This window comes from Mercenaria mercenaria, chromosome 16 (genome assembly GCF_021730395.1).
Source record: "Mercenaria mercenaria strain notata chromosome 16, MADL_Memer_1, whole genome shotgun sequence".
In the NCBI taxonomy this organism is placed as follows: domain Eukaryota; kingdom Metazoa; phylum Mollusca; class Bivalvia; order Venerida; family Veneridae; genus Mercenaria; species Mercenaria mercenaria.
The window spans coordinates 63,503,746-63,521,047 of NC_069376.1; the positions used below are offsets into that span (position 1 = coordinate 63,503,746).

General features: G+C 37.2%; 1 protein-coding gene across 2 annotated transcripts in view; it reads left to right on the forward strand.

Moving 5' to 3' along the window:
- Positions 1–2,872: 2,872 nt before the first annotated feature.
- The window catches only part of LOC123539685 (translation initiation factor eIF-2B subunit delta-like), a 39,149-nt gene continuing 24,719 nt past the window's right edge, over positions 2,873–17,302 (forward strand). The window contains exons 1-2 of one of the 2 annotated variants that reach the window (XM_053527259.1): positions 2,873–2,987; positions 15,990–16,185. In XM_053527259.1, the coding sequence (XP_053383234.1) occupies positions 15,993–16,185 (193 nt within the window). In that variant the 5' untranslated portion in view covers positions 2,873–2,987; positions 15,990–15,992. Of the gene's footprint in view, positions 2,988–15,980; positions 16,186–17,302 lie in introns of both variants that reach the window. The other variant, XM_053527258.1, reaches the window with a different exon arrangement.

Genomic DNA, 17,302 nt, shown 5'->3' on the forward strand with positions numbered 1-17,302 from the left:
ACAGGTGCTAGTGTAAAGAAATTTGCTGTGACGGGCGTATATTGTGACATTCTGGCACTCTTGTTTGAATTTCAGGTTGAAGTTTTCATGTACTTTCACTCTTATCTCCGTTATAACTAAATGGAGTGAAATAGTTGTTCCATCCATATCATATGGCACAAGGTCCATAACTCTGGTACCAACATTGCATGATTGATACCTCCCCCACTTTGCCTAGACTTTCAGGTTAATTTTGAGGCATTTTCACTATATCTGTTATTACTGAATGAATTTGGTTCTGACAAAACCAAAGGGCCTAGGACTTTGCTATTTTGTATGAAACCACCTAATAGTCCTATACCAAGATTGTTCAAATTACCCCCTAGATAGATAGATAGATTTATTTCTGTATACAATGTACAATTTCATGGCATCATATAAAACATACAAACAGCAATGAACAAAATGTATGTTAAATACAAGTTATCAACATTATATAGCAAAGGATGACACAAAAAAGAGATAGAAGAATCCCTTATTTCCATTGTGGTCCTTGGCATATAATAGGGTATGACATAGGAAGACATATCACAGGTAAATAAGAAAGACTTAAACTTATCACAAAAATATTGAAAGCTGGGTAATATCAAGCAATGTTGCAAAAAATGACAACTACAGGATTTATATGAAGGTTAATATAACAATAAATGTATCTACAGATGAGTATATTGTGGCTGGATGTGAGCCATGGAGGACATGCTCTCTTGTTGGTTAGATATCTTCCCTGACCAGTTTCGTTCAGCAGTTGTGAACTTCTACAGACTGCAATGACTAAGCAAGTTTGGTTTGCAACCCTACTAAGGCCATGGAGACATGCTCAGCAGCAACTCCAACTACGAATCCCACCTCTGGGAGTAACTCCAGCATCGGCAACTACCAATGCAACCACACACTTGCCTCTAGCTACGTAAGCACGACAGTTACTGCGGGCACTAACAATACAGCGCCGCAGAGCAGAGAGTGAAAGCAAAACAAAAGATGAGGATAACCTTAGACATATCCAATATATGTATACAGCTTTAAAAAGAAGCAACATAGATCCTAAGTATATATGTAAAGTCTCGAGTCATTAAAGACTACACACTAAACGTGCAGCATAAGTATATCTAATCAAAATCATTTAAAACATGCAGAATGACCCAGAGACAGCAAGTAACACAAAAATATAAGATGTATTGGGTAATACTCTTGGATCCACGAGTTTCGTACTCTCAACCCAGTAGGGATCAATATTTATGGATAGAATGGGAATACCCGGCCATGTATTTTGGGCAAATTAATTATTCTCCCTTTTGGACTTAGAAAAAAAAAATGCAGATATTGAATTGAAACTTCACATGTGTCTTTGGGATTATAAAACTAGTTGATAGCAGCAAGTCCTATAACTCTGACCTTCATTTTGGCCGAATTATGCCCCCTTTTGAACTTGGAAAATCCTGGTTAAACTCTGATATGCATTTTGGTCAAATTATGTCCCCTTTTGAACTTAAAACTCTTTTGATATTTAAACTTTTTGGGTAATATTTTCCTGCTTTTGGGACAATATTTCGAGCTTGGCTGTCTTATGGACAGCTCGTTTTATGACAGATTTCAGTAGTTACCTTGAATAATCTTTACCAGAACCTACTCACTTAGATTTTTGTTTTTGAAGCTTTAAGGTAGTTCTGCACGTTTGGATCGAACTTTTTTCTACAATGTAGAATTCGATTAAACTTTGATTTTTCAAAACTTCATAATATACCTAGAAAATTCAGCAAATAAAAAAGATAGGGTCGTGTGCTTGATTTTTTGCTACACTGATTTGAAAAATTTGGACCTCATGCAATATTTCATAATGGGAGTCTATGGGAAAATCATAACTTTCATAACATTTTCAAAAATAGATTTTTTTCTACAATGTAGATTTTGATGAAACTTCTCACGGTTGTTGATAAACATATGGCCTATAATTTGGTGGAATAAAATATATAGGTCCGTGTGCTTATTTTTGAGATATGTGATCATGATTAAAGTGAACCAGACATTTCACGCTGATTTTAAGACATTATTTTGATTTTTAACGCCCCATATGTTTTAATATCATATTTTGACTTTAGAAATATAGCAACAGTGCCATTGTAATTAATTTACTCGCAGGCTTCGATTAATTCTTAAACTGATTTTCATTTCCGTACACCGAATCCTGGCTTTATTCTACGTTTTCCGGATAAATGACGTTACGCCATCACTTCCGGTTTTTCAAACGTGCAGAACTACCTTAACAAAGAAATTTGTTAAAGCAAGCAACTAAAATTGGGTGAGCAATATAGAGGATATTACATAAGTGTCTTTTCATATTGCACATCTTAAATCATTATTCGTTGAGTTTCAATGGACCTGCAATATCCTGCAATATTTTTCTGTACTGACATATAACAGTTTTATATCAGATGTGGAACATTTCTTAATGCTGTAATGGAAAGAATTGCATGGCGTCCATGGCATCTCCATGCACATTGCGACAACAAGTTTACGCCGTTTTTGCAGAAAATATTAATGCATGTCAGTTTGATTTGTTTATGAGCTTTTGTGACAGCTCAATGTCCATCGTCAGTTGTCTGTTCGTCAACATTTTCTATATATATAGAGATGCTATAAATAACATTTTGTATCATATCAAAAAAGAAATAAATAAATAAAAGATCGAAATCGGTCAGTCAAAACTGTCATAGAAATGTGTCCCGTTTATCTTCTTTTTTTACTTTTAATCTTGAGATTTTTTTAATTGTGTCTTGTTCGATTAAACCCAGAACTGTTCTTGTCCGGAATTTGGGACGGGATTTAGTTATGTCTCAACCCTAATCAAGCTCGCCAAATACTGTGGTTATTTTTCAGATAAACTTGCATCATTCAAGTAAACAGATGAATTACAAGCAATAGGCTACTATTGAACATAGTATAACCAAGGAGTATGTTTTATTTCCTTTTAAGTTTGCATCTTATTGTCAACGGGTTTTACCGTTCCCTTAGTTCGGTACTCGCTGGTCCGTCTGGTGCCATATTTTTTTTTGGAAGTCTCTAGGGGTACGGATCCGTACCTCTAGACAAGCCTGTTAGAGGTTTTCTTTGGGTACGGACTTCCATTTTTCTAGAGATTAAGGGTCATTTACATTTCGAATTTTGTTAAAATGAAATAACAAATAACATTTCATTAGAATTGTTAAACTTGGATCTATAAAAATGCAGATTGGTCAAAATTTCAGCAGTTCATGAAGTCAAAATCCCCTTCCCTGTTTAAAGGTTATAAACACATGGTCTGTTGAAGACCCATGGTCAGAATTCAAAGAGGTTTTATCCAAAGGTACAAACCTATTTATTCCAACCAAGAGAATAGGCTGAAGACCCCAACTACCATGGATTACCCAAAGCTTTAAACGTCAGATTAGGAAAGGAAATAAGAACTTGTTGCCTATTACAGCCCATGAAGCAGCCACAGTTGACATGTTTAAGACCATCGTCACTGTGATACAAGATACAAATTTTATTTAAAGTCGGTGTTGATATACAGACAATATTAGCTATGTATATAGCTATTGACTGATTGTTAAAAAGTTGTGCAAAGGGAAATGTTAAAGGAGTAAACATAGGAATTAAAGAGCAAAATTGTAAAATATAAACTTGGATGTGATAAAAATTTGGATTATATGAAAAATTAAAAGTGTGGAAGTGTAAAAGGTGTTACTTCTCAATGTGTTGTTGAATGGTTAAAAATTAAATAAAGAAAAGTGTTCTTAAAATTGCTGTGCCTGTTGTTGTCTAAGCCATAGTTAATTAAACAACAACTACTCATTCTTCTGTACAAATATTTTATCCTACCGTATAACTCCGTATTAACGCCCCCCCTCTAATTAACACCCCCCCCCCCCCCCCCCCCCCCGACATTTTTTGGGGAAAATAAAAAAATCTTACCTTCAAAAATTGGTCCTAGATCCAACACAATAATATCCACATAATAAAAATTCCATAACAATACAAATGAATTTAAAAAAAAAACACACTTTATTAACACAAACTTTTAACCACGTCAGCAGGCATGGCACAAATAAATCTACTGTGTGTATTAAAGATACTGAATATACCACGCTATAAATGCTACAGTATTGATCGAATTTAACTCGGATGATGTCACTCAGCGCGTGACTTAATCACTTTACACATATTCCCAGTACGATTACGTATCGGGTTATGTCAGTGCATGAATTGGGATGAACAGGGGGGCGTTTATACGAGTTACTGACATTGTTCGGATCAAATTTTTTGTAAAATGCATCGCCCCCGGGGGCGTTTAAACGGGGTTATACGGTAAATTTGTATAAAAAAATGCCTCACTCCCAACTAAATCAAATACTAAGAAACTGTACTCGCTCATTAAACACTTGGGACAGAAATCTTCCTGAATCCCTCCTCTTAAGTATGGAAATAAACTCCATCTGGATGATCAAGCTAAGGCAACAGTACTGAACAAACAGTTTCAGTCCGTTTTTAGCCCCAAATCACCACTAAAGCTTGCCTCGCTCAGTAAAATGAAACTAACCCCAGATCAGTCTTCGTCGTAACTGGGTTGCCTGAAGTCCGGGACAAGTAGATCCTGTTTCGGGCAAGCCAAAGTTTTCAGGTGGTTGCCCGAACGGACAAGTGCATTTTTCCAAAATTTAAGTCCCTTAATTTTTACAATAATTACAAGAAAAATTTCAGGAATCTGAAATGAACGTCCTAAATACTAGTTTTTGTATATTTATGTTTGAATTGATGGCTTCGGATTTGCAATATATAAAAATAATTGCATTAAAAGTTTTGGAAAATACCCCCAGTGTTTGAGACACCACATAATGGAATTGACCAATGACACCAAAACTGGGAGTGATGATTATTTAAATAGTTATCAGGGAAATCATTATCTTGTAACTTAATTCAGCAAATAACTTTATTCTTGCAGAAAAGAATATTTCAATAGTAATAAAACATTTTTTCCCCAGTGATTTGTTTCCTTCTTTATAAAGTACCCCTGAAAGGACCTTTTCCCAATTGAAAAATGCAACCTTTTCCCCCAATTATCATCCAAAAATTCCCCAAATGACCAAATTAAGTTTGCATTTTGATGATTGCAGAAGGAAATCTTAGTTACATTGATATTCACCATGATTTAACCATTTAAACAGTTTGTTTGATGCTACTTACATGGAATTAAAGGAAGAAGCATGATTGTAAATGATGTTATTAATTAAATATAAAAATTCCCAATCTGAGTAAAAACCCTGCTAATTTTTGCAATTTATCCGGTACCGGACCTTTTCCCAAAAGGGCAAAAAAAATCACTGTTTTCGATCAAAAATAAAGGAGATTAAATAAGACTGACATCTATTTGGTGAATGATTTCTAATGTTTATTGACATTACCAATCTTCAACATCTGGAAATATATACAGAGTGAACTAAGTAAACAAATCATAATACATGTAATAATAATCATAATCCTATATCTCCCCCCAAGTCTTTGGGCATGAAGTATTGTTATGTATGAAACAAAGACTGACTAGATACAAAATGAAATGAATCAAACATAAAATAATTATGACAAGACTAGTTTAAGAAAATGACATGTATATATGTTTATATAATCATTTTGATTTGTCATGTTATGTAGTCCAACACTATGATGATCCTCTAATTGATATATTTCACTAGATGTCCAATGTTGATTAACAAAACTTTTACTTAAAGTTAACAAACTGGCACATACATGTATATAGTAATAAACAATGTGAACAATAAACAAAAGTACAAATCAACAAAACAGTCTGTCTATGGCACTGAGCTCATGTCAAGTTCATAATCCTGATGCCAAATTGGCGGAATCTTGGATCTGGTTGACCGTCGAGGATTTGGCTGCACGGGTGCAAGTGTCGGTATAGGGTCTGTTGGAGGGGCTGGTGTCTTTCCAATATCAGTTTGTGAGTCATCATGACTGCCACTCTGTGGTTGGTTGTCGGGACTCAAGGGGTGTGTGGGGAAAGACAGGTGGCGTCCAAAGCCCTTGTGGACAGCAGACCTGACAGGTGATGTCGTTCTTGGGCCTATTGGTGTTTGTATTGTCTTTGGTATCTTGCCAATGGGGCTTGGTGCAAGTTCAGCTGGTGTCCATGGAGGAGTTTGAACATTGGGAGTTACAGGTGGCAAATAGGGCGTGACAGGTGCGGGTGGGGTCTGAGATGGCTTGGTGATGCTTAAATCTGTTTTGATTGTGAGTCTCTTCGCTGGTAACTGTACAGGAGTGTATTTACGCAGGAATTTACGGTTGCGTATGGTGACACGTCTGGAGCCATCGATGCGCACAGCATATTGGTCATATTGCCTAACCTCTATGACCTCTCCAGTCTTATCTCACTTCAGGGGGTGAGGACCAACTTGATTCTGAATACCAAGAAGGTCCATTTGTATTTCAGGGTCACACAAGCCTCTGCTTAAAACGTCGCGCATTATAGCTTCTGTATAGTTAACATTCTCGTTACAGTTAGCACACTTGATGATGAACTTGCAAATGTTCGCTTGACCCTGTAAACGTGCGCCAAAACTCCTGATTGTCTCATCTCTATCCTGTCGCATATTATGTAACGTTACACGAGCTACCATAGTGTTCTCTTCTCTCACCGCTAATTTACGAAGAGAAGCCATAACTTCATCATGAGTTTTGTCCTTAAAGCTTCCTCCAGCTGACTGGGTAAGATCTTTGCGAAGCGGTTCATCACAGCACTCAGTAAGTTGGATGACCTTATCAGGTCCATCAATCTTTGTTGCCGTAACATAGTCATTCCACCTAGATTGGAAGTAAGCCCAATCCTCAGAAGTTCCAGCAGCTGTAACGACTGGCTTGCGCACTCATTCAACTTTTGCGACGGCAGCAGGTGGAGCAGCTGGGTGCGTCACACTATGAGCCTTAATAAGTTCAACAATTATACTGGCATCCACATCCGGTGTCTTGTAGTCGCAGCCAGGAACTGGGCAGGATACTTCCGGCATTTTGAAGATGGTTACCAGCGGTTGCGATTTGTCGTTATACTGTGAGATTTGAAATCAGCGTCCTGTTGAAATGTTGAAGATAAATAAGACTGACATCTATTTGGTGAATGATTTCTAATGTTTATTGACATTACCAATCTTCAACATCTGGAAATATATACAGAGTGAACTAAGTAAACAAATCATAATACATGTAATAATAATCATAATCCTATAGAGATAAAGGTACTACTTACTTTCGATTTTCATAAATCCTACTTTTACAGTATTTAAAAAAAAAAAACATTGTCCCATATTTGGTTACATAAGTTAACTGGTATCTCATTTTGATGAATAGCTTGAACTAAACACAGGCACGTGGCAGATTAGAACTTTGAAGAGCAACTGTCGGCACTTCAAAGAGCAACTGTCACCAACTTTGTCTTTATTGATTTTTGGCATTACTCTTTGATGTGGGATGACAGTTAACCTGCTTGACATTGCGAGATGACTGATGTAATTTAACCTAATTCTGCTGAAGGTATTTTCGAGTGTATAAAAATGTACCTTAGATTAATATTTTTTGTACAATTTTATAATGTTGCAGAGGGGAGGAACTGTTTTAGTTTGTTTTCTTTTTTATAAATGGAAAAATGAAGGACTTGTAACAAAGACACCTAATCTGCACTGAAGCCCATTGGTGTGGAATTCCCATTTTTTTGCACTTGTCCACGGACAAGTCATGCTGAAAAATCTACTTGTCCGAAACCAAAGTCCACTTGTCCCAATTTTCAACATAAGAAACATTATCTTACAGTTACTTACGCAAGATAAAATTTCTTACTGGACCCAAACATATAATTTCAATGTTCAGACCGATAGATTTTGAAAAACATGTGTGCAACCAAAATGATAATCCCTGATGGAGAGACATTTCGAGGAAACACTTTTTCCATTGCAACAGAGTGACTAAATACTAAATACGATCTCAACTATCTTCCCAACTTTTTTCATTCCTAACATTATACTAAGAAAATTACAAATTTACACCATGCAAGGAACCCACGTTTATATTCATTACAATTCCCTCGGCTACACACAATTGTCCTGAGAATAAAAACTAATGAAAATTCGCATTCTAAAATTGACCGCGCACGATGTAACACTCAAGGGCGGGAAAATAGCACGCACCCAAACTTTTTAGATGTCTGTGTGAATGCAAGGTATGGAATGTAAATACATGTTTCGAAGGCAAAAATAAGCTTCATGCAATAGAACTGGGAACAAAATACTTAAAAATATTCATCAGCATTTTAACATGGTGCCATCTGGCTGTACAGTACATTCGATATATCCAACAAGTGCAAGATGACGTCATTCTTTGTGCTGCGATGTTATCAGAGACCAGGGTGCCTTAATACACTTTATACTGATTAAACGACCATGCTGAGATGCACATTCAGAAAAAGTATTCAAATGTTTCAGTGATGTCTAGGATATTTTGTCGTAACTAATTTATTATTTCTTAAATCGTCAACTTTTATTAAATAATTTATAAGCATGATTGGACTTGAGAACTAATCTAAGTTTGATGTAGCTTACATTCAACATACCCAGCATTTAAATATATCAAATTTAGACTTGGGGTATCATAAATGAAATCCATAAAGTCCACAGGAAGTTTAATCGTTAGATATAAATATATTTTTTATTTGATTAAATGATGAAGGAATAAAAGTCACGCAAATGCGCAGTGGGTGCATATACCAGAATTGACCTCAATTCCTGAGCATTTCCTAAGAAACAATTATTCAAAAAGAATGTATTTTATTCATGTCCGCACATCATTAAATAAAAATGTACGATTAGGATACTTTTTATACGATAAAAGTATATACGCCGAGCGAAAGCGCATACCAGAAGTGACATAAACGCTTATGTCTAACAGTTATTTTCCGTTGTAACTGTTATTTAAAATAAATTCAATCATTTTCAATCCAGTTTTGTGCATAAGAAACTTAATAATTACAAAGTAAACTTAAATTTATTCTCATTGCATACTTTATAGATTGAAATCTGCAATAATGCGCGTCGAGAGTGTACCGGGATTGTTCTCAATCTCCTATGTTATTATGTTGAAATAATTCTCTATCATCGCAAGAAGGTTGTTCCAGATCATACTTAATGTTAAACCTAAGAAATAAAATAAATTTTGATTGAATCACATCCAGAAAACAATAAAAAATAGTGCTGATGCACGCAATATACATGTGTCGTACTGTTTCGAGTTTTTCGACGTTTCTCGCTAATAATAGGAATAATTCTTACCGATAAATACGAGTACATGTAATTTCTTTCTAATTACTACTCCCATAATAACAATATATGAATGAAACAAAGTTTTTGACCTCAGAATTTCTACTTGTCCGTGGACAAGTGGTATGGAAAAAAGCACTTGTCCGCTGGCCGAAACTCCCGAGTCGGACAAGTCGGACATAGTAATTCCACACCCCTGAAGCCAAAAAAGTTATTCTCTTTCTTTTTAGATTCTATTAAAGTATGGTGCCTCAAACATGAAAGGTTTTACTAGCTGATATAATATTCATATAAATATGAAAACTGACTGTAAAATTTAGTACAAAACTTGGGTATAGGCACTGGTGTTGTGGAATATAACAAGTCTGATCCATTATTGCAGTTTGAACAAATACACTATATACAAAGGCTCTGGCTAAAAAAGTAAGTTTTAGAACTAATGTAGAAGGGTAGTGCAAATCTGAACCCAACAACTGGCATATAACTGGTTACTGGTATATGTCATACTTTTTTTCTACAGTCTTCTCCCATAATTTCTGTCTGCTAGGCAATTACTTGAATATTGGTTATCCACTTACGTTGGCTTAGCCTGCCCATTGATAGTGTGAGTAGGTTAAAATTGACTACCATTTAAATAACTGACTGTTGAATTAAACATAAACCAAAATACATCATATAAACAATATGATTTCGGGCAAGTAAAAATGTTTTTGGGCAAGTGGTTTTCTTAACTTACTTGCCCGAAAGGACAAGTATTGGAAAAAAATTAAGGCGAAGACTGCCCCAGATGGTAATTCAGTCCCTACTATGCCAGATATTAGGATAGGTACAACCAGAACCCCCATAAGGCCAGTGATCCTGACAAAATCAAGCCTATAATACTTAAAACACTCTCTGTAGCAGTGTCGGCAAAAAGCTGGTCAATATGAGTATTGACTGTGCCAGCTGTCAATACTGGTTAAAACGGGTCAATACTGGTTGATTCAATACTTTGGTCACTCTTGGGTGGTCAGTACTGGTTTATTCAACACTTTTACATAATGCACATACACAGAACAAGCTGTAACAGTAATGTAAAAATAATAAAGCAATCTGAATAATATAAAATTTTGTTTGTTAAAAGGTATAGTGAATTAGTAGTCAATACTGGTCGATTCAGTTTTGGTCCTTGGCAATGTGTCCTGGTCAGGCTCAGTTCTGGACAATATAGGAGAGATCGTGTTTATATACAATTCTGTTGTATATTCTATTTTTAGAACTGATAAGACAGAGACCGGGTGGGAAGTCGCCGAGCCTCTATGTTTTTTTTGTAAACATTGATGTTTTCGTTGGATCAAGACTGACTACGGCCGTACTTCCATTGTAACAGATATGCTACACTCCCAAAACCTTCGTCGACTGGATTTAAGGCGTATAGACTCTAGGTTATCACTCTTCTATAAGATTCATCATGGTCTGGTTGCTATCCCAATCATAGATTACCTTACCCCAATGACCCGTTGTGTCCGATATGGCCATTCCCTAAGCTATAGGTTAATTACTGCAACCACAGACTATTACAAGTTCTCTTATTTTCCAAGAACTGTGTACCACTGGAACCAACTTCCCCCCTGTGTCGCCAACCTCCCTACCCTAGAGCAGTTCAATGCCGCAGTTTGCAGCCTTGAACATGTCTCGCCCTAGTTATCCTGCAAACTCAGATTTTAACCTTTTATTTCACCAAATTTATTTTTTAGTTTCTTCTACTCTAAATTTTTATCACTATATTCTTTCTATTAATGATTTTGACGCGCAAAACGTCTACATCCCCACAAGGGGTTCGACGATTACGATTACTATAAATTTCTGTATGCACAAACACTATATCTTTTTAAAGTTATTTTAAATTCACCAGCGCCTACACATTATCTTCATTATTATGAGGGAGTGTAGTATTAAGAAGAAGAAGAAGAAGATGTTCCAAGAGGTCAAAAATAACACCAACCCAAAGGTCAAACAAGATTACATAAAATTTAAAAATCTTGTCAGGAAAAATATCAAACAAGCCCATGATAGTTACATAGATTATGTCCTTGAATGTCAAGACGATTCGGATAACCCACAAACAGGTCAAAACTTCTCTCGTAAGAAACTTTTCTCCCTTGCCAAAAATGCCAGGCAAGACTCCCAAGGCGTTTCCCCACTCCTAGAAAATGATCAAATTCATATGGATGATAAAAACAAGGCCACTATCCTCAGTCGTCAATTCCAGTCCGTGTTCACCCCAATGTCACCTCTCAAATTGGGCCAACTCTGTAAAATGAAAGTGCAGTCTCTACTCTCCACACCAACTGATTACCAACCAAAATATCCCCAAATGCCAAAGGTCACTATAGGCATAAATGATGTTCAGAAACTTTCGTCCCTAAAAATAGATAAAGCATGTGTTCCAGATGGTCTAAAGCCGATCCTTCTTAAAAATCTTAGTGAACAAATCTCGCCACTAGTCACTAAGCTCTTTCAAAGGTCCCTTGACACGAGCACTATCCCAGCTGACTGGACCAAGGCCAATGTCACTCCTTTATTTAAGAAGGGCGACAAAAGCAGTACTGCAAATTACTGGCCTATTTCCCAAACTTGTATTCTTTGTAAGTTACTGGAACACATCATAGCCTCTAATATTACCAAGCACTTCCAGGTTAACAATGTCCTGAGTTCAGACAGAAAAGGTCATGCGAAACGCAGTTTCTCGAACTTGTAGAAGATCTATCCCGAAACTTAATTCATGGCCACCAGATGGACTTGATCCTTCTGGACTTCTCTAAAGCATTTGACAAGGTTAACCATCTGAAACTTCTGTACAAACTTCATCAACATGGTGTTCAGGGCACCACGTTGCAATGGGTGAAGTCTTTCTTGATTGGTACATGCCAGTCTGTCCTTGTGAATGGTGAAACATCAGAAGAAGTTCCAGTATTGTCCGGAGTCCCACAAGGCTCCGTCCTAGGCCCCCTTCTATTCTTACTCTAATGACCTGCCAGGGGCCTCCGTGGCCGAGTGGTTAAGGTCGCTGACTTCAAATCACTTGCCCCTCATCGATGTGGGTTCGAGCCTGACTCGAGCGTTGAATTCTTCATGTGAGGAAGCCATCCAGCTGGCTTACGGAAGGTCGGTGGTTCTACCCAGGTGCCCACCCGTGATGAAATAATGCACGGAGGGGCACCTGGGGTCTTACTCCACCATCAAAAGCTGGAAAGTCGCCATATGACCTATAATTGTGTCGGTGCGATGTTAAACCCAAAAAAAAAAAAAAAACTAATGACCTGCCTGAAAATCTGATTTCACAGGTTCGTTTATTTGCCGATGACACTGCTGTCTATTTAACTATAAATAGTTCTGCCCAAGAAAACACCCTGCAGCAAGACTTAAATAGGTTACAGCTATGGGAACATGGAGTTCAACCCCTCAAAATGCACTGTTATGAACATAACAAGGTCAAAAAACACTTTTAAATCAAAGAACACACTCCATGGCCAAGTCTTGGAAACAGTTCCTTATGCAAAGTACCTTGGGGTCACTATATCCTCAGATCTTAATTGGAATAAACACATCAATTTAGTCACGTCCAAAGCTACCCGAACACTTAACTTCATCAAGCGACATATCCCATGCAAGAACCAAAAGTTCGAGAAGTAGCTTAGTCGGGCCACAGCTAAAATATGCTAGCTGTGTTTGGAACCCTTACACCCAACAAAAAATCCACCAGGTCGAAATGATTCAGCGAAGGGCAGCGCCATGGGTTAATCATGACTACTCCCCTTACAGCAGAGTCACAAACATGCTGTGTCAGCTGAAATGGCGTACTCCTGAAGATAGGAGATCTGATTCACGCCTCCTTATGTTCTACAAAATAGTGAATGGTTTGGTTGCTGTGCCACTCGCTCCCTATGTCATCCCCCCCCCATCCTGTCTAACAAGACATATGCATCCCCACTCCTATACTCAGATCCTCACTCCCTGTAATTACTATAAGTACTCTTTCTTTCCAGCCACCATAGTGCTTTGGAATTCCCTTCCAGTACAACTTGTGCAAGCCCCCACCCTGAATCAGTTTAAGCAGGGTGTGACCAAACTTGTACACAATGCTTAACATGATAGACCTGTTTTTAAACTGCTTTTATCTGTAAATCCTTCTTGTTTTTAACACTATCAACTGTATTCATGCTTGCAATACACATCGTGTATTACTTTTATCCTCCTTATAATCCAGTCTACTTTTAACTTCTTGTACAGGCGCGCAGCTGCACATAATACTCGCAGAGCACTGCAGTATAAATAGATAGATAGATCTAAATGGTTTATAGATAACAACGCCTGCCTGCTTAGCTCAGTAGGTAAGAGCGTTGGTCTACAGATTGCGGGGTCGCGAGTTCGATCCTCGGGCGGGGCGTATGTTCTCCGTGACTATTTGATAAAGGACATTGTGTCTGAAATCATTAGTCCTCCACCTCTGATTCATGTGGGGAAGTTGGCAGTTACTTGCAATGAACAGGTTTGTACTGGTACAAAATCCAGGAACACTGGTTAGGTTAACTGCCCGCCGTTACATGACTGAAATACTGTTGAAAAACAGCATTAAACCCAAAACAAACAAACAAACAGATAACAACATTCATCCGATTTGTTACATTTTCTTTCGAAACGTGAATAACCGAGGAACGCCAAATAAATCACAAGGATTCAAAGTGGCAGAAAAAAAGATACATTGTGTATAAAGATTAAACAAAATAATGTTAAATATGTTGGGAAAAACTATATTTTATTGATAATTAACCCCTAGTGTATATATGTTTTTCACACATTTGGTAGCCGTTACGAGATACTTGGGACGTTTTCACAATTTGAACTGTTTCTTTTACTTAATGTCGCTTAATTGATTATTAAGCAATCAGTTCCGTGCCAATTATCATTATAGATCTTCTTAAATAAAAAAATAAATTGGTGCATATTATTATGCCTAATGTATTTATTTTTTGCTGAATTTCAAATAGAATTCATTTAACAGATAGATTCATTCATTAATCTAGCTGTTTGACAATAAACTAATAGGCATGGAACAGTGTATTCATTTGGAATTCCTCGGTTATCAGATTCTAGAGGTATGGATTCGAACACCTAGGCACTTCCTTTTTTTATCCTCAGCCTCAGGCAAATACATTTATATTGGTCAGAGAGCTAGTCTTACCTTTTTGATCTGTTTATTTCTGTTCACTGAAACTAGTGCGCAATGAGATGTAGACATGCTAACTGTCGCTGAATGGCAGATGTTCAGTTTCTGACATTTGCAGTCACCACAATACGAAACAAACTATAGGTCGGGTTAGTTCTACTAGATGTGATGAAATGTTGAAGTTACTACTGACACTGATCTGTGTCTCAACAAAGTTGGAAGATTAGAAAATCAGATAGGCAGTGGCAGGGAATCTGGTAGCCTGACCTCTTCACACGGGGTTGAGAGGTCCAGTTAAGCATAAAGAAAAAAACTGTTTGTTTCCGGTATCCCAACCTACCCTCAATTTATGGCCCGACCCTAGATGTTTTTATGGCCATGGAGATTTTTCTTTTCAACTTTTAAAACAAATTGAGCATACAATTGTGTTTAATTATGTCAGGTTCTCTAAGTTTATACTAATGTTTTGAAAAATCTGTAGTTAAATGTAGGTAAAAATTATTGAAAATATGGATCCAAAAGTGCTGACTTACCTAAACATATGTTCACTAAACATGGTCAGAAGCAAGGTCATAAGGTCAAGGTCCTTTTCTGGAGAGAATCGTTCTGATTAGTTGCAGGATCTGTATTGTTAGAATACAGACATGATGGACATGTCCATAAAAAAAAATAAGTAAATGTATTTACTGTAACTTGACCCCAGTTGCAACAGTCAAGTAATTCTAAACACAGCATTAGCTTTCAATGGATTTTTTTTGCTCTGTTTTCATTGTTGAATTGATTGCTGAGATATGATTTGTTTACATGATATATAAGTAATTATTAGTGCTGTAAGATCATTTCATGGACATGAAATTTCGAGGTTTTGGTCAAAATGGCAATTCCGTTGGGATATTAATTTGTGAATTTTAACTTTTTAACATAGAATGAATGGGAATTTTACTTGTTTGTTTGCATTGAATTTTTTTATGGGTCAGTTCAACCACAGATCGGCAAAAATTAGTTCTAAATGAATATTAATGATTTTACAGTACAATATATGGTAACGTATTTGCAAGGAAGTAATGGTGACAGTTTATTTGTCTATGCTTGTTTTCATTGAATTTCTTACTTACAGATTGTAACTGCTGTAAATGAGCTGAGAAAACCAACATAGTGCATTTGCGACCAGCATGGATCCAGACCAGCCTGTACTTCCACACAGTCTGGTCAGGATCCAAGCTGTTCACTAACAGTTCCTCTAATTGCAATAGACTTTGAAAGCAAATAGTATGGATCCTGACGAGACTGCGTGGATGCACAGGCTGGTTTGGATCCATGCTGGTCGCAAACGCACTATGTTTGTTTTCTCATGGTACGGCTCAAAATGTAATTAATTTTAGTCTTTTTAGATAATGGAAGCAGAAGCTGCAGATCAGGGATCTGTTCCTGTAAAACAAGATAAAGGACCATCTCCTGTACAGCAAGAGAAAGGCTCTTCACAGAAACAAGGGAAGGCGTCAGGAAAAGGGCCAGCAACAAAAGAGTCAGGGAAGAAAAAAGAAAAACAAGCAGACAAAAGTGCTAAACAACAATCTGTGCCAAAAGGTAAGTTTGAGTTAGGATGGCATTTGTGTTTGTAATACTATTTTATTTAACAATGTCCTTTACATAAAAAATGTTCCAAAAGGAAGGGTTGTGGTTGGACGACAGTCATGTCTGTGGTACTAGGCTATTTAACTGTGTTCTGCCCAACAAACTACCAGAAGGTTAGCTTGTGTTTAGACGGCTGAAAATAAAAAAAACAACCTCTAAATGATTTCTTCTCAAGAACTGCTTGATAGATCAAGTAAAGGGTAAATTCCCAGTAGCACAGAGCACCCCAAATACAGCCATAGAGCCATGCAAAGTAGGCACACAACAAAAAGAAACTGTTACAGAAAAATATAGCAGACGGGTTGCTTCAAAAATCCAACAACAAGTACATTTTTACTACATACAGAATACAAAAATGAGTTAGGAGTAGATAAATGGGTAGGGGTTTTGGGAAAAGTGGAAAAAAGCAAGGATGAATATTCAACAGGGAAAGCCACGCTATAAAAACGCAGTCTCTCCACACTGCAAACCACAGCAATGCATACGCACACACACACACACACAACAAACAAGCAGGGAACAGCACCACATGCACCACCCAAGACAAACACACAGACACGCAAACAAACAAACAGGAAAAAGCAACACAGTGGGACACACCCAGGGACAATGGGCAGCCAAAATATGGCAGGCACCTAACAGTCATGATTAAAGGAGTTGGGGGGGGGGGGGGGGGGCGTGTAAATGCAAAGGGGTGATGGGGGAAGAGGAAAGAAACACCAACAACATACAATATATAACAAAAAATATTAAACAGACGAAAAAAAAAGTTGAAAATAGGGGCACAGCCTTGGAACGGTCTGTATCCTATATAAAGGAAACTTGGGGTTTAAAAGCGTAGGGAATGTAAACCTCGCACTAACTCTATTTTCTACAATTTAGACAAGACAGTGTAAATATTATTACACTCCCAGATTTATCTAAATGGGGACAATTGGCCCTTTAGGGGCCATTATAGCTGAGCTCAGAGTGAGCTCTTATGATCATTTGCCATTCATCCATCCACTGTCTGTCCGTCCACACTTTTCTTCAGATGACAGTTCCTTGGAGACTACTGGTTAGAATTTCA